General features: G+C 42.2%; 1 protein-coding gene across 2 annotated transcripts in view; it reads right to left on the bottom strand.

Moving 5' to 3' along the window:
• The window catches only part of LOC123750880 (beta-1,3-glucan-binding protein), a 128,111-nt gene that overhangs the window by 57,958 nt on the left and 51,444 nt on the right, over positions 1-18,709 (bottom strand). For both annotated transcript variants that reach the window (XR_011229947.1, XM_069333364.1), the window contains exons 4-5: positions 12,998-13,072; positions 11,498-11,670 (exon numbers count right to left, since the gene is read on the bottom strand). Coding sequence is in view for 1 of the 2 variants with exons in the window: in XM_069333364.1 (XP_069189465.1) it covers positions 11,498-11,670; positions 12,998-13,072 (248 nt within the window). In the remaining variant the exon portion in view is untranslated. The remainder of the gene's footprint in view (positions 1-11,497; positions 11,671-12,997; positions 13,073-18,709) is intronic.

The following is an 18,709-nucleotide window of genomic DNA, read 5'->3' as shown; positions in this document are numbered from 1 at the left end:
GTGAGGAACACAAATGCGAACAAGCCTGAATGGTCCCCAGGACAAAGTGCAACTGAAAACTCACACCCCAGAAGTGACTCGAACCCATACTCCCAGGAGCAACGCAACTGGTATGTACAAGACGCCTTAATCCACTTGACCATCACGACCGGACATAATGAGGTGATAGCCGAGGCTATTTGAACCACCCCACCGCCGGCACTCGGATAGTAATCTTGGGCATAGCATTTTACCAAATCACCTCATTCTTTGGGGCACACGTGAGGAACACAAATGCGAACAAGCCTGAATGGTCCCCAGGACAAAGTGCAACTGAAAACTCACACCCCAGAAGTGACTCGAACCCATACTCCCAGGAGCAACGCAACTGGTATGTACAAGACGCCTTAATCCACTTGACCATCACGACCGGACTTAATGAGGTGATAGCCGAGGCTATTTGAACCACCCCACCGCCGGCACTCGGATAGTAATCTTGGGCATAGCATTTTACCAAATCACCTCATTCTTTGGGGCACACGTGAGGAACACAAATGCGAACAAGCCTGAATGGTCCCCAGGACAAAGTGCAACTGAAAACTCAAACCCCAGGAGTGACTCGAACCCATACTCCCAGGAGCAACGCAACTGGTATGTACAAGACGCCTTAATCCACTTGACCATCACGACCGGACATAATGAGGTGATAGCTGAGGCTATTTGAACCACCCCACCGCCGGCACTCGGATAGTAATCTTGGGCATAGCATTTTACCAAATCAACTCATTCTTTGGGGCACACGTGAGGAACACAAATGCGAACAAGCCTGAATGGTCCCCAGGACAAAGTGCAACTGAAAACTCACACCCCAGAAGTGACTCGAACCCATACTCCCAGGAGCAACGCAACTGGTATGTACAAGACGCCTTAATCCACTTGACCATCACGACTGGACATAATGAGGTGATAGCCGAGGCTATTTGAACCACCCCACCGCCGGCACTCGGATAGTAATCTTGGGCATAGCATTTTACCAAATCACCTCATTCTTTGGGGCACACGTGAGGAACACAAATGCGAACAAGCCTGAATGGTCCCCAGGACAAAGTGCAACTGAAAACTCACACCCCAGAAGTGACTCGAACCCATACTCCCAGGAGCAACGCAACTGGTATGTACAAGACGCCTTAATCCACTTGACCATCACGACCGGACATAATGAGGTGATAGCCGAGGCTATTTGAACCACCTCATTATGTCCGGTCGTGATGGTCAAGTGGATTAAGGCGTCTTGTACATACCAGTTGCGTTGCTCCTGGGAGTATGGGTTCGAGTCACTTCTGGGGTGTGAGTTTTCAGTTGCACTTTGTCCTGGGGACCATTCAGGCTTGTTCGCATTTGTGTTCCTCACGTGTGCCCCAAAGAATGAGGTGATTTGGTAAAATGCTATACCCAAGATTACTATCCGAGTGCCGGCGGTGGGGTGGTTCAAATAGCCTCGGCTATCACCTCATTATGTCCGGTCGTGATGGTCAAGTGGATTAAGGCGTCTTGTACATACCAGTTGCGTTGCTCCTGGGAGTATGGGTTCGAGTCACTTCTGGGGTGTGAGTTTTCAGTTGCACTTTTTCCTGGGGACCATTTAGGCTTGTTCGCATTTGTGTTCCTCACGTGTGCCCCAAAGAATGAGGTGATTTGGTAAAATGCTATGCCCAAGATTACTATCCGAGTGCCGGCGGTGGGGTGGTTCAAATAGCCTCGGCTATCACCTCATTATGTCCGGTCGTGATGGTCAAGTGGATTAAGGCGTCTTGTACATACCAGTTGCGTTGCTCCTGGGAGTATGGGTTCGAGTCACTTCTGGGGTGTGAGTTTTCAGTTGCACTTTGTCCTGGGGACCATTCAGGCTTGTTCGCATTTGTGTTCCTCACGTGTGCCCCAAAGAATGAGGTGATTTGGTAAAATGCTATGCCCAAGATTACTATCCGAGTGCCGGCGGTGGGGTGGTTTAAATAGCCTCGGCTATCACCTCATTATGTCCGGTCGTGTTGGTCAAGTGGATTAAGGCGTCTTGTACATACCAGTTGCGTTGCTCCTGGGAGTATGGGTTCGAGTCACTTCTGGGGTGTGAGTTTTCAGTTGCACTTTGTCCTGGGGACCATTCAGGCTTGTTCGCATTTGTGTTCCTCACGTGTGCCCTAAAGAATGAGGTGATTTGGTAAAATGCTATGCCCAAGATTACTATCCGAGTGCCGGCGGTGGGGTGGTTCAAATAGCCTCGGCTATCACCTCATTATGTCCGGTCGTGATGGTCAAGTGGATTAAGGCGTCTTGTACATACCAGTTGCGTTGCTCCTGGGAGTATGGGTTCGAGTCACATCTGGGGTGTGAGTTTTCAGTTGCACTTTGTCCTGGGGACCATTCAGGCTTGTTCGCATTTGTGTTCCTCACGTGTGCCCCAAAGAATGAGGTGATTTGGTAAAATGCTATGCCCAAGATTACTATCCGAGTGCCGGCGGTGGGGTGGTTCAAATAGCCTCGGCTATCACCTCATTATGTCCGGTCGTGATGGTCAAGTGGATTAAGGCGTCTTGTACATACCAGTTGCGTTGCTCCTGGGAGTATGGGTTCGAGTCACTTCTGGGGTGTGAGTTTTCAGTTGCACTTTGTCCTGGGGACCATTCAGGCTTGTTCGCATTTGTGTTCCTCACGTGTGCCCCAAAGAATGAGGTGATTTGGTAAAATGCTATGCCCAAGATTACTCTCCGAGTGCCGGCGGTGGGGTGGTTCAAATAGCCTCGGCTATCACCTCATTATGTCCGGTCGTGATGGTCAAGTGGATTAAGGCGTCTTGTACATACCAGTTGCGTTGCTCCTGGGAGTATGGGTTCGAGTCACTTCTGGGGTGTGAGTTTTCAGTTGCACTTTGTCCTGGGGACCATTCAGGCTTGTTCGCATTTGTGTTCCTCACGTGTGCCCCAAAGAATGAGGTGATTTGGTAAAATGCTATGCCCAAGATTACTATCCGAGTGCCGGCGGTGGGGTGGTTCAAATAGCCTCGGCTATCACCTCATTATGTCCGGTCGTGATGGTCAAGTGGATTAAGGCGTCTTGTACATACCAGTTGCGTTGCTTCTGGGAGTATGGGTTCGAGTCACTTCTGGGGTGTGAGTTTTCAGTTGCATATGTCCTGGGGACCATTCAGGCTTGTTCGCATATATATATATATATATATATATATATATATATATATATACATATATATATATATATATATATATATATATATATACATATATATATATATATATATATATATATATATATATATATATACATATATATATATACATATGCCGTACCTAGTAGCCAGAACGCACTTCTCAGCCTACTATGCAAGGCCCGATTTGCCTAATAAGCCAAGTTTTCCTGAAATAGTTTATTTTTTCAAATTTTTTTCTTATGAAATGATAAAGCTACCCATTTCATTATGTATGAGGTCAAGTTTATTTTTATTGGAGTTAAAATTAACGTAGATATATGACCGAACCTAACCAACCCTACCTAACCTAACCTAACCTATCTTTATAGGTTAGGTTAGGTTAGGTAGCCGTAAAAGTTAGGTTAGGTTAGGTTAGGTAGGTTAGTTAGTCGAAATAACATTAATTCATGAAAACTTGGCTTATTAGGCAAATCGTGCCTTGCAAAGTATATATATATATATATATATATATATATATATATATATATATATATATATATATATATATATATATATATATATATATATATATATATATATATATATATATATATATGTCGTACCTAGTAGCCAGAACGCACTTCTCAGCCTACTATGCAAGGCCCGATTTGCCTTTTAAGCCAAGTTTTCATGAATTAATGTTTTCTCGACTACCTAACCTACCTAACCTAACCTAACCTAACTTTTTCGGCTACCTAACCTAACCTAACCTATAAAGATAGGTTATGTTAGGTTAGGTAGGGTTGGTTAGGTTCGGTCATATATCTACGTTAATTTTAACTCCAATAAAAAAAAAATTACCTCATGCATAATGAAATGGGTAGCTTTATCATTTCATAAGAAAAAAAAGAGAAAATATATTAGTTCAGGAAAACTTGGCTTATTAGGCAAACCGGGCCTTGCATAGTAGGCTGAGAAGTGCGTTCTGGCTACTAGGTACAACATATATATATATATATATATATATATATATATATATATATATATATATATATATATATATATATATATATATATATATATATATATATATATATTATTATTAAATATGACCGAAAAAGTAAGATTAATAATTCTAACACGAATTTTCTCTATCTTTCTTACATTTCTTTTCACTGTTGATGGTAATTCAAAGATCAATTCTCCAAAATTCATTTTTATTTCTAGTCTGATGCGACACTTGAGCGCGTTTCGTAAAACTTATTACATTTTCAAAGACTTTAGTTTACAAACACACAACTGAAACTGAAAAGAGCTTACACATTTTCGAGTTTATATCTACATTTGGGTGAGGTGGATAAGGTGAAAACAAACTTTCAACAATGGGTATCGAATGGTTATTAAATTCAAAAACAAGACAGAACACGAAACAATGGGTATTGAATGGAAGTAATTGTAAAAAGCCTATTGGTCCATATATCTTGATGCTTCTATATTGGAGCGGAGTCTTGAAGTGGGTAGAATATAGTTGTACATTAATTGGCTGTTGATTGCTGGTGTTGACTTCTTGATGTGTAGTGCCTCGCAGACGTCAAGCCGTCTGCTATCGCTGTATCTATCAATGATTTCTGTGTTGTTTGCTAAGATTTCTCTGGTGATGGTTTGTTTGTGGGAAGAGATTATATGTTCCTTAATGGAGCCTTGTTGCTTATGCATCGTTAAACGCCTGGAAAGAGATGTTGTTGTCTTGCCTATATACTGTTTTTTTTTAGGCTTACAGTCCCCAAGAGGGCATTTGAAGGCATAGACGACGTTGGTCTCTTTTAAAGCATTCTGCTTTGTGTCTGGAGAGTTTCTCATGAGTATGATGGCCGTTTTTCTGGTTTTATAGTAAATCTTCAGTTGTATCTTCTGATTTTTGTCTATAGGGATAACGTTTCTACTGACAATATCTTTCAGGACCCTTTCCTCCGTTTTATGGGCTGTGGAAAAGAAGTTCCTGTAAAATATTCAAATAGGGGGTATAGGTGTTGTGTTAGTTGTCTCTTCAGAGGTTGCATGGCGTTTCACTTTCCTTCTTATGATGTCTTCGACGAAACCATTGGAGAAGCCGTTGTTGACTAGGACCTGCCTTACCCTACAGAGTTCTTCGTCGACTTGATTCCATTCTGAGCTGTGGCTTAGAGCACGGTCGACATATGCGTTAACAACACTCCTCTTGTACCTGTCTGGGCAGTCGCTGTTGGCATTTAGGCACATTCCTATGTTCGTTTCCTTAGTGTAGACTGCAGTGTGGAAACGTCCGCTCTTTTCCATGACTGTTACATCTAGAAAGGGCAGCTTCCCATCCTTTTCCATCTCGTAAGTGAAACGCAGCACGGAACTCTGCTCAAATGCCTCCTTCAGCTCCTGCAGATGTCTGATATCAGGTACCTGTGTAAAAATGTCGTCAACATACCTGCAGTATATGGCCGGTTTCAAGTTCATGTCGACTAAGACTTTTTGCTCGATGGTACCCATGTAGAAGTTTGCAAACAAGACACCTAGGGGAGAACCCATGGCGACCCCATCTACTTGCTTGTACATGTGCCCATCCGGGCTCAAGAAGGGTGCCTCTTTAGTACAAGCTTGGAGTAGTTTCCTTAGAATATTTTCGGGTATGTCAAGAAAATACTTGAAAATTCTTGACATACCCGAAAATATTCTAAGGAAACTACTCCAAGCTTGTACTAAAGAGGCACCCTTCTTGAGTCCGGATGGGCACATGTATAAGCAAGTAGATGGGGTCGCCATGGGTTCTCACCTAGGTGTCCTGTTTGCAAACTTCTACATGGGTACCATCGAGCAAAAAGTCTTTGTCGACATGAACTTGAAACCGGCCATATACTGCAGGTATGTTGACGACATTTTTACACAGGTACCTGATGTCAGACATCTGCTGGAGCTGAAGGAGGCATTTGAGCAGAGTTCCGTGCTGCGTTTCACTTACGAGATGGAAAAGGATGGGAAGCTGCCCTTTCTAGATGTAACAGTCATGGAAAAGAGCGGAGGTTTCCACACTGCAGTCTACACTAAGGAAACGAACATAGGAATGTGCCTAAATGCCAACAGCGACTGCACAGACAGGTACAAGAGGAGTGTTGTTAACGCATATGTCGACCGTGCTCTAAGCCACAGCTCAGAATGGAAGCAAGTCCACGAAGAACTCTGTAGGGTAAGGCAGGTCCTAGTCAACAACGGCTTCTCCAATGGTTTCGTCGAAGACATCATAAGAAGAAAAGTGAAACGCCATGCAACCTCTGAAGAGACAACTAACACAACACCTATACCCCCTATTAGACTATTTTACAGGAACGTCTTTTCCACAGCTCATAAAACAGAGGAAAGGGTCCTGAAAGATATTGTTAATAGAAACGTTATCCCTACAGACAAAAATCAGAGGATACAACTGACGATTTATTATAAAACCAGTAAAACGGCCAGCCTACTCATGAGAAACTCTCCAGACACAGAGCAGAACGCTTTAAAAGAGACCAACGTCGTCTATGCCTTCAAATGCCCACTTGGGGACTGTAAGCTCCAAAAAACCCAGTATATAGGCAAGACAACAACATCTCTAGGCGTTTAACGATGCATAAACAACAGGGCTCCATTAAGGAACATATAATCTCTTCCCACAACCAAACCATCGCCAGAGAAATCCTAGTAAACAACACAGAAATCATCGATAGATACAGCGATAGCAGGCGGCTTGACGTTTGCGAGGCACTACACATTAAGAAGTCAACACCAGCAATCGACAGCCAATTAATGCACAACTATATTCTACCCACCTCAAGACTCCACTCCAATATAGAAGCATCAAGAAATATGGACCAATAGGCTTTCTACAATCACTTCCATTTCAATATATATATATATATATATATATATATATATATATATATATATATATATATATATATATATATATATATATATTTATATATATATATTTAGGGGTACCACCACTGGTTTAATTAAAGGGACCCACATCCTCGAAGAAGAAAATAAATATTGTTCAGAGAAGACCTTGTGGATTCTCACTGAATACTTTAATCTTTTCCTCTCCTACCACCCCTATTATTTTTTTTTATATATTTATATATATATATATATATATATATATATATATATATATATATATATATATATATATATATATATATATATATATATATATATATACACATACATACATACCCATACCTTGAAGAGATTCCGGGGATTAGCGATCCCGCGGCCCGGTCGTCGACCAGGCCTCCTGGTTGCTGGCTAGTCAACCAAGCTATTGGGCGCAGCTGCTCGCAGCCTTGCGTATCCTATTCAAGAATAAACGCCCAAAGCCTAAAATAAAGAGCATTCAGAGAAGACCTTGTGGATTCTTACTGAATACTTTAATATTTTCGTCTCCTTCCACCCCCTGTTCTTTTGTACATATACATATATTTGTTTTATTTAAACTTTGTTCCAAAAAAAGAGTTACATATTGGGTACAAAGATGATTATCATAAGTTGTCGAGTTTCTGCAGCTCCTCAGATGGTGGGCATGAACCCCTGAATGCAGTGTGCCTTTCCCCTCTTTATCGCCACGCTGAGGTGCTGGAAAAGGGAGCTGATAGCTCAAGGGTCTCTTGTTGTTTCAATTAACCAAGGGTCCAGTTTCTTCTAAAAACTGGTGATACTCTTACCCCAGGCGCCGAGTGTCTCAGAAGAAATGGGGACAAAATTGTGGTGGTAATCCAGTTCACTGTGTCAGGAGATGGATTTCCAGCTCTCTTGTGCACTGTAATGTGTATGCGCAGGACAGGAAGGCCGAGCACATGAGTATGTGTACAGGGGGACAGGTTTGAGAGCTACTCAAATCTGGACAGTCTTGATGGGTGTCTTCAGATAACCCTTACCAAGAGCTTTTCAACAAAGATACAGTGGTCGCTGTAGCGTGTCTGTATGAAAGTTATTGCCATAAATCTGTTTCATGGGTTATTTTTAGTACAAGTTTAAGAGGAGAGGTGGGTTGGTGGGGGCAATGTTCGTAAGCCGATTCCCCTACCCATCAGCCCCCTCTTGCCATGACGTAGTTGAATGTGATATCTTAAGGCGAGTCGTGATTCGTCGACGCACTAGGCCTCTGGAGATGCTTGCCTGTGATTGGTGCATATGGGCTGAGGGGTGTCTCACCGAGGTGGGCCCTCGCTTGGCGCGAAAATTCATTCTTGCCGTGAAGAGGCTGTGATTTTCGTTGCTAGGCCAAGCATCGGAAACATCGCCTGCTTTGACACCAAAGTCACTCTCTATCGACGTGCCTTCGTCCTGGGTCCGCTGAGGTAAGAATTCGGAGTCATGGAGGTTGGAATCGTCGGTTATATTGAGGTGAACGTTATATATGATCGTCACGAACCGCATGATAGCCAAGCCGCTCAGAGGAAATGGACTGTTGGTGGCTGTTATATCCGCGATCTGTAGTGACTTTGTTGGTCAATTGTGCCTTAGTCAGAAGGTACCTGTGAGAGACGAATTCAGGAAGGTTTTCAAGTGTTGAAGGAAATCTTGATTACGTGACTCTAACTATCCAAGCCGCCATCGTGCAGTTCCGTGCTGTGCTAAGGGCGTATATATAACCGCTAGCTGTGAAGGGCTCGGGTGGTGTCGCTACACTAGTGCCAAGCCTTGTGCATCTGTGTACCTCCCACCATCACCCTGTGTATGTGTCTTGACACCGAGCCAGTTACCTGTGGGTCTGTTTGACACGTGAAGAACGTAGGCGAACTTCCACTTCAGTCTACCTCAGCTTTAGTCTACTGCTGCTTCAGTGGGATGAGGATCAATGGAAGTGTTGTGTAAATGAGACCGGTCTGGAGAAAAAGAGTAAGTACCTGATTTCTGTTTCGGTGTATCAGACACAGAAGCTGGTTTCGCAGCCAGTGGTCCGTCTTGACATTGTCCATTAACACATGTGAGGTGATTGGAATTGTAGATGCGTCAGTTACACCTGGATTAACGTCAGTAAAGTTGAGGAGAGGGCCCAACTATGAGCGAGGACGTGTGTACGGGTACACGGGAACACATTGAGTTGTGTGGAGTTGTGACGTAATATTACTGTATCCCTCAAGGGTGGAGGAAAGTGTTTTATTCATTCATGCTCTATGTCCCTATGTGCCATGTGTGTGTTATCTTTTCAGAGTAACCAGTCCCGGCAGTGAAGTGCATAACGGGAGATTTCCCAGTAGTGGTTATTTGTGATATATTACATCTTGGCCAGTACATTTTATACATTCGTGTGTTGAGTATTTGGGCGGTGATTTTAGTATTGTTATTTCACTTCACTGTTGGGGTGTGTTATTCATTTGCCGTGGGCGGCAAAAGTGTACCGTGTTGTGTTATCTGTATGACAAAATCCTTGGTGTAGGACATGGTGGTCTGGTGAAGGATTCCGTGAGAATTAAGAAGTCATTAACGTCACTGGGGGACACATTGCTTAATGAGGGTGTTGCTGTGTTGTGGAAAACAGTGTTGATGTTACCTGCTTATGCAGGGTGTAGAGTGCATAATGAAGTAGAGTAAGAGAACCCTCGTTAATATAATTTTGTCATAAGACCAGAGAGACCTGTCGATTGGGTGACAGAAGTGTCAATCATAACTCGTCTGGATTAATAGGCTGTCGGGGGTGACTAATTAATTGGGAATTACTCACAGAATACTTGACGGGGGTCAAGTGTGTTGTAATTAACATCCTTCGAGTTATTGTTGTTGTCAGTTGAGTGTCGTTGTGGCATGATTTTGTTAACGTTATTGAATTGTTGCTGAATGCTGTGGACAGTCAATTAACGTAAATGTTATTGAATTCGATTAGTGTACTTTTACTATTGTGGTTTGTGTCTTGAGAGACAAGTGTTAACGTAAGACTTTGATAGAAGGTTATCAGTGTTAGATTACCTACTTTGTTACATTTATTATATAGCAGGGAGGGCTGAGAGTGTTAGAGCAAGTTTCTGTTTTCTGTGTGTAATGAAGTAAGGGCAAAGAGGTAGAACCGCTTATTAACAGAGCCCAAGTGCATGGGGGAAGTGTGTAAAACCCTAGTTAGTGTCTCGGAGAGGCTGCAGGATCCGTGTAAGGCCAGTGGAACTCCCGGTTGCCATTCTTTTGACCATGTCGTGGCCTAGTCGATTTAGGCGCGTCTGGGATCCTCTCAGACGTATATTCGAACCCTTATCACGGCCCTTGTGGATCTGTTTATTTGATGCACCGCGCTATTGTGATTTCTGTGTGTATTATCAGAGTCTTCTTAAAACCTCTGTCCTTTACGACATTCCAAGACAACGATGTTCTACTGCGGCTCTCCTCATTTGCTTCTTCTTGAGGTTTTGCGTTTGTCTAATCTCCTGTATCCGTCGTTGCTCCTCCCTCAGAGCTCCAAACAGATTCATTAGTTTCTTCACAACACCTTCCAGTATTACTCTGATAGTACAATCGGAGCTCCAGGTAGCTGAGTGTTAATTCCTCCAAGTTAGGTCAGACGTATTTATGAATGAGTCTGGTTGGATATCAATAGGCCATACGAAGCCATATTGCCTTGCATTGGCCAATAGGCCTTCGGCATTTTCGTTGATTCTTATGTTTTAAGCATCGCAAGAATGTTCTATGCATTGCACATCTGCTGTGTCAGGTGAGAATGACGGACTCGCCATTGCCCGTGTTGCTAGGAACATTTTGTTCCCAGTAGCTGAAACTAAAATAACATCTAAGCATTGTGGAACACACATAAGTATGAGGCACTTTCCATTAGACGCCTTCTATACCACACACACATTATGAGCCCCGGTTTTGTCCACCACACAAAGAGGCCACACCACAAACACCCCCAAGATCTACACAGTGAGGCCGTGAGGCCATAAGGGTCACAGTGAGGCCATAAGGGCCACAGTGAGGCCATAAGGATCACAGTGAGGCCAAAAGGGCCACAGTGAGGCCATAAGGGTCACAGTGAGGCCATAAGGGTCACAGTGAAGCAATAAGTGTCCCAGTGAGGTCGTAAGGGTCACAGTGAGGCCATAAGGGGTCACGGTGAGGCCATAAGGTTCACAGTGAGTCCATAAGGGCCACAGTGACGCCATAAGGGTCACAGTTAGGCCATAAGGGCCACAGTGAGGCCATAAGGATCACAGTGAGGCCATAAGGGCCACAGTGAGACCATAAGGCTCACAGTGACGCCATAAGGGCCACATTGAGGCTAGAAGGGCCACACCGAGGCTGGGCCAACTCAGCAGCACCCACCTGAAGGCGAAGCTTGGCTGAGTGGTAAGTTTGGCGCTCATGATGGGGTTGATGATGTTCTCGGAGGTTCCTCTGCGGACGCAGCCGAAGTCCCGGTTGTCCGTGCACGCCGACCCCAGGTTGAGCTCGTTATTGAACAGGAAGTCCTCAGTTAAACGGTTGGACGTCAGTTCCTGAGAGAGAGTAATGGAATGTGAGGGAGAGTGATGAAGGGTGAAGAATCGTGGTGGAGGGTGAGAGTTACCTGGTCACCATCAGCTGTTACTGTGTAACCTGGTCACCATCAGCTGTTACTGTGTAACCTGGTCACCATCAGCTGTTACTGTGTTACCTGGACACCATCAGCTGTTACTGTGTTACCTGGACACCATCAGCTGTTACTGTGTTACCTGGACACCATCAGCTGTTACTGTGTTACCTGGACACCATCAGCTGTTACTGTGTTACCTGGACACCATCAGCTGTTACTGTGTTACCTGGACACCATCAGCTGTTACTGTGTTACCTGGACACCATCAGCTGTTACTGTGTTACCTGGACACCATCAGCTGGTTCTGGCAGTATCATATGGATGAACTGAATTGTTTACCTGTCAATGATTATCTAAGCATCCTGGGAATATTTTGATCCTTCAGAAAACATTAAGAATTACTAACGGAACTCCTACAATCAAGGCAGAAAAAAAAACATTTTGCTCAAGAAAGAAAGTAAAGTTGCTTAAGAGAGTAAGTAAAGATCTGTCAGATTTTCTTAGTGGAGTTTGATTCTTAACAAACTTATTAGTTTCGGGCCCTTCTGTGTACACTCAGGTGTTCGTCTTAACCATTTAACTATTTTATTAATTAGTCGGTTTAAAGCACTTTAAGGCACTTTATAAAACGAAGTTAAGTTACTAAAATCATCATTCTCGATGAATTTGTTGCTCGAAACAAGACATTATTTGTGTTATTAAAGTCATCTCTGATGATTTGTTGATTATTTCTCTTCAATTTTCAGTTCAAGTGACTTTATCAATATTTTGGGTGTTGATTTAAATTTTCGTTATCAAATGAGTATATATTACCTCATTCGTCTATATTAAAAATATATTCTATATTTATATTTTCTTGTCTATATTTACCGACTCACTGCTGATTACACTAGTCATTTTAGATCCCACAAATCTTACCTAGTACGACTTGCCTTGTGTGAGGTATTTCTTTCGTAATTTTGAGTTATCAGCGAATTTTTACATTTTCCTGTAATCCTGTTTTTAGTTCACTCGAATATAATATGAAAAACATGGGGTCTATAACAAATTTGTATTATTATCATTATTGCAAAAATAAATAACCGCACTACATGAGAGAGAGAGAGAGAGAGAGAGAGAGAGAGAGAGAGAGAGAGAGAGAGAGAGAGAGAGAGAGAGAGAGAGAGAGAGAGAGAGAGAGAGAGAGAGAGAGAGAGAGAGAGAGAGAGAGACATAGAGAGAGTAAACATACACAGTCAAGTATAACTCACCGGCTTGATGATCAGAGCAGAATCACGTATGTAGCTGAGACTATGATCCTTTAAGTACATCTGGAACTCCCAGTTCTGGTGAAGACGAAGGATAGACAAATGTCTTATTATCATATCATTACTCATACTGTGCCTTCTTATAATATTTTCCCTCATCATATTGTGACTCATAATACTAATTTTCAGAACCGAGCTTCTAAAAATGTAGTTACTCTGCATACCCATATTCACACTATTGTTCTAATATTACAGCTTGTCATATCGTTACTCGTTATACCACATCATACTCTTAAACCTATAACTCAACAGACGATCACTAAGTATATTGTTAATCAGAACTGGTTTTATCATTGTAATACTCACTAGCTGTACCCGGCCAAGCGTTGCTGTGGCTCAGCAACGCATGTGCGTTGCTGAGCAACAGCAACTCTCCCCCTGTCTCTCAGTCCTCTCCACCATTACCATCTTCCCCATCCCCTCGTCCTCCCAACCATTCCTCACTCCCCCGTTCCCTCGACCTCCCAACCATTCCCTACTCCCCCGTACCCTTGTCTTCCACATCATTTCTTCCCTTCCCAACCCTATGTCCTCCCCACCATCCACCACTCCACTGTCCCCTCGTCCTCTCCACCACCTCCCACTCCTCCTTCCTCTTGTCATCCCTACCATTTTCCCCCGTCCCCTCGCCCTTCCCACCATCCTCCACTTCTCTGTCCCCTTGTCCTCCCCGACCAATCTCCACTCCCTTGTCCCCCTCATCCCCACCATCACCAACTCCCCCGTCCCTTCGTCCTCCCTACCATTACATTCTCCCCTGTCCCCTCGTCCTCCCCACCATTCCCCACTCCCTCGTCCAATGCATAACCAAATGATCTGATGTTCCCATCAGAAAATTGGGAACATCAAATGGTCTGATGTTCCCATCATTGAAATATACGAAAAACTATTTAAAAACGAAATAAAAAAAAATTAACTATACTCACGAAATGAACGGTATGGTAAACAACAGAGCTCAATTCCAATGCAATGTCTCAAAAAATAATTAAATCAAAATGAAAATGAATCGAAATGTATGAAAATTTAATTTGTCAATGCAATTGAAGACACTGAAATGGAATCGTAACATATTTAAACACAAAACACATATATGCCACAAAACATAGCATTTTGTGGCAATTACGTGCAACAGATGGCACTATTTAAAAAAAAATATGTTTACCTGTCACAGGTGTGTGGCATATATAATTATACTTATGAAATGAACGGTATGGTAAACAACACAGCTCAATTCCAACACAATGTCACAGAAAATAATTAAATCAAAATTAAAATAAATCGAAATCAATGAAAATTTAATTTATCAATGCAATCGGAAACATTGAAATGGAATTCGTAACATATTTAGTATTACGTGTGTGTTGCTATTACAGGCAACAGAGGGCGCTGTTTTTGGAAAAAAACTGATTTTAATCTGTCACAGGTGTGGCATCCATATAGTAGGTATATAAAAGCACGAGCTTATTCCAATAGAACGTTGTGTCAGAATTTCAAAGCAATCGGCGAAGAACTCTGGGAGATTACAGCGTGTGTTGCTCTTACGTCCAACAGATGGCGCTGTTTAAAAAAAAAAATTTTGTTTACTCTCACATGTAAGGCATGTATTTAGTCGGTATATAAAAACACGCGCTTATTCGAATGCAACGTCGTGTCAAATTTTCAAAGCAATCAGTAAAGAGGTTTCGAAGATTTCCCTCACACGAAAAACACATGAAAAACACAGTTTTTTTTCCAAACAAAAGCATGTTTTTTCCGTCAAACGTAACATTAATATAGTATGTATATAAAAACCCGCCCGGATGCGAATGGAACATTGTGTGAAAATTTCAAAGTAATCGGTGAATAATTTTCGGAGATTAGCGATTTTGAACAAACGAACATTTCCATTTTTATTTATATATATTATACTCATCAATCTGTACATGTTGTCTGTTCTTCATACAATCGCTCATGATATTGCTATTTACCAGTCACTCATATAGATATCATGCTCATAAACATTATATTGCTTCAACTCATACTTTCATTCATTGTATTCATAACCATCATACAGTCACTTGTTATAATGTTATTTACAATACTGTAATGTATCAAGGCGGAACTTAATACTATTTTCAATAATCATGTCATTGTTACTCAACAAACTCTCACATAATATTTGTGACTCAACAAACTATCCCATACTATGTGTTGCTCAACAAACTATTACATTATATGTGTTACTCAACAAACTATTACATATTGTTTGTTACTCAACAAACTATCACATAATATTTCTTACTCAGTAAACTATCATTTTATGTTTGCTACTCAACAAACTATCACATAATATTTCTTACTCAGTAAACTATCATTTTATGTTTGTTACTCAACAAACTATCATTTTATGTTTGTTACTCAACAAACTATCATTTTATGTTTGTTACTCAACAAACTATCATTTTATGTTTGTTACTCAACAAACTATCATTTTATGTTTGTTACTCAACATACTATCATTTTATGTTTGTTACTCAACATACTATCATTTTATGTTTGTTGCTCAACAAACTATCACATAATATTTGTTACTCATCTTTCTCATCATATTTTAACTTAATATGTAATCATTGATCTCATTTCTTTTATTTATTTTTTACCAACAAAAAGGTACAATGGCTTGCGAAGGTATAGATCTTGGTGACTAAGTGATTCATTCTTGCCAGACAATTAACAAGCGTTTCTCTGTATGCTGTAAACCGTCATTGTACCATTAAAAATAGTGAGATGATCAGTTCGAGTCATGTGGGGGATTCGAACCTGCATCTTGGGTGCTCTTAAGCATATGCCTTTACCTACTGGACCACAACCTGCTACACAAGTAATAAAGGCTGGGATTGAACTGAATCCACGAGGCGTCCCAAGGCATCGACCTGGTACACAATCAAGGTTTCTCACAATGCCCTACAACACTCTGATGGGGTATATGAGTTCCAGCCCTCACTTCATATGTTCCCAGTGAGCAGGTTCGAATCCTCCTCATGGTTCCAACTGATTTTGTCAATGATATATCACCTTAATATGATGTCTTGTGCGGTCAAAATACTGTTACTCATCATTCTATCTCACACAATTATTCATCATTCTATATAACACATTCTATATAACACACAGGGTAGCGAAACAACTGAGTAAAAGAACATGGAGAAACTACAGAAATAACAGAACACCAGAGAGCAGGGAGAGGTACCAGAGGGCCAGAAATGAGTACATCAGAGTGAGGAGGGAAGCAGAGAGACAGTTTGAAAATGACATCGCGAGTAAAGCCAAGACCCAACCAAAGCTGCTCCACAGCCATATCAGGAGGAAAACAGCAGTGAAGGAACAAGTGATGAAGCTGCGGAAAGGGGAGAACAGATACACAGAGAATGACAAGGAGGTGTGTGAAGAACTCAACAAGAGATTCCAGGAGGTCTTCACAAGGAGAAGCCCCTGCACTAAATGAGGAGGCGGCAACCTTGGAAACCTTGGAGGAATTTGACCTCACCAGTGATGAGGTCAAAAGGTGTCTGCTGGAGCTAGATGTGACAAAGGCTGTTGGGCCTGATAGAATCTCACCATGGATACTAAAGGAAGGTGCAGAAGCACTAAGTGTGCCACTCTCTATGGTGTATAACAGGTCACTGGAAACAGGAGACTTACCAGAAAGTTGGAAGACAGCTAACGTGGTCCCAATATACAAAAAGGGTGACAGGCAAGAGGCACTGAATTACAGGCCAGTTTCCTTAACTTGTATACCATGCAAGGTGCTGGAGAAGATCGTGAGGAAAAGGCTCGTAGAGCATCTGGAGGGAAATAACTTTGTAACGCACCACCAACATGGGTTCAGAGATGGTAAATCGTGCCTCACAGGGTTAATAGAATTTTATGACCAGGCAACGAAAATTAGGCAGGAAAGAGAAGGGTGGGCCGACTGCATTTTCCTGGATTGCCAAAAAGCCTTCGACACAGTACCCCATAAAAGGCTGTTAAAAAAGTTGGAGCAACAGGCAGGAGTAAAAGGGAAGGTGCTCCAGTGGATAAGGGAGTACTTAAGCAACAGGAAACAGCGAGTAACGGTGAGGGGGAAGACATCAGAGTGGCGAGATGTCACCAGCGGAGTCCCACAGGGCTCAGTACTTGGACCCATCCTGTTTCTAATATATGTGAACGATCTTCCAGAGGGTATAGACTCATTCCTCTCGATGTTTGCTGATGATGCAAAAATTATGAGAAGAATCAAGACGGATGAAGATAGACAGAGACTACAGGATGACCTGGATAAACTGGAGGAATGGTCTAGAAAATGGCTGCTGAAGTTCAACTCTGGAAAGTGTAAGGTGATGAAATTAGGCGAAGGGAGCAGGAGGCTGAACACAAGGTATCATCTGGGAGGGGAAATCCTGCAAGAATCAAATAGAGAGAAGGATCTGGGGGTTGATATCACACCGAATCTGTCCCCAGAGGCCCACATCAAAAGAATATCATCAGCGGCATATGCTAGACTGGCCAACATAAGAACTGCCTTCAGAAACTTGTGTAAGGAATCTTTCAGAACCCTGTATACCACTTATGTAAGACCAATCCTGGAGTATGCAGCTCCAGCCTGGAGTCCATACCTAGTTAAACACAAGACAAAGTTAGAGAAGATTCAGCGGTATGCCACCAGGCTCGTCCCGGAACTGAGAGGATTGAGCTACGAGGAAAGGCTAAAGGAGCTGAACCTCACATCCCTGGAAAACAGAAGAGTAAGGGGAGACATGATAACCACCTATAAAATTCTCAGGGGAATTGACAGGGTGGACAAAGACAAACTCTTCAGCACGGGTGGGACACGAACAAGGGGACACAGGTGGAAACTTAGTACCCAGATGAGCCACAGAGACGTTAGAAAGAATTTTTTCAGTGTCAGAGTAGTTAATAAATGGAATGCACTAGGAAGTGATGTGGTGGAGGCTGACTCCATACACAGTTTCAAATGTAGGTATGATAGAGCCCAGTAGGCTCAGGAATCTGTACACCAGTTGATTGACAGTTGAGAGGCGGGACCAAAGAGCCAAAGCTCAACCCCCGCAAGCACAATTAGGTGAGTACAATTAGGTGAGTACTTATTCATCATACTCTATCACACACTTATTCATCACACTATCTCAAACACTGTTATGACCACTCATATGTCATGTAAATATTGGTGTTGGTGTATGTGGAGGTCATAAGCTCAGTCACTCTTCCATAATCCCCCTGCCCCCTCACACAACTGTATATAAAAATGACTTCCTTATGTGTTCACACATATTGACGTATATGCTTAAGTTCCTTGAGGCTTTGTATATATATTACATTTTATTATATATATCTATATGGACTTGTTGTAAATATGCCCAGTTGGTATTCTGTTATTCGTGGGACGAAGGGTGGAGTGACTTGCCATGTTGGCAACACAGTCACTCTCGGCCGTCCAGGCCGCTGGCACATCACTACTTCCCTGAGGACTAGACGGCCTACGTCTAGTCCTCTGGTTGTATCTTATATTGTGTAATATAAGATATAATTTCTTAATGTTGTAATATAAGGTATAATTTCTTAATGTTGAGTGTCCGAGAGGTAATGCTATATATATATTGTCACGCTAACTGA

The sequence above is a fragment of the Procambarus clarkii genome, chromosome 4, assembly GCF_040958095.1.
Source record: "Procambarus clarkii isolate CNS0578487 chromosome 4, FALCON_Pclarkii_2.0, whole genome shotgun sequence".
Classification (NCBI taxonomy): Eukaryota; Metazoa; Arthropoda; class Malacostraca; order Decapoda; family Cambaridae; genus Procambarus; species Procambarus clarkii.
This window is presented reverse-complemented; position numbering and strand designations above follow the sequence as displayed.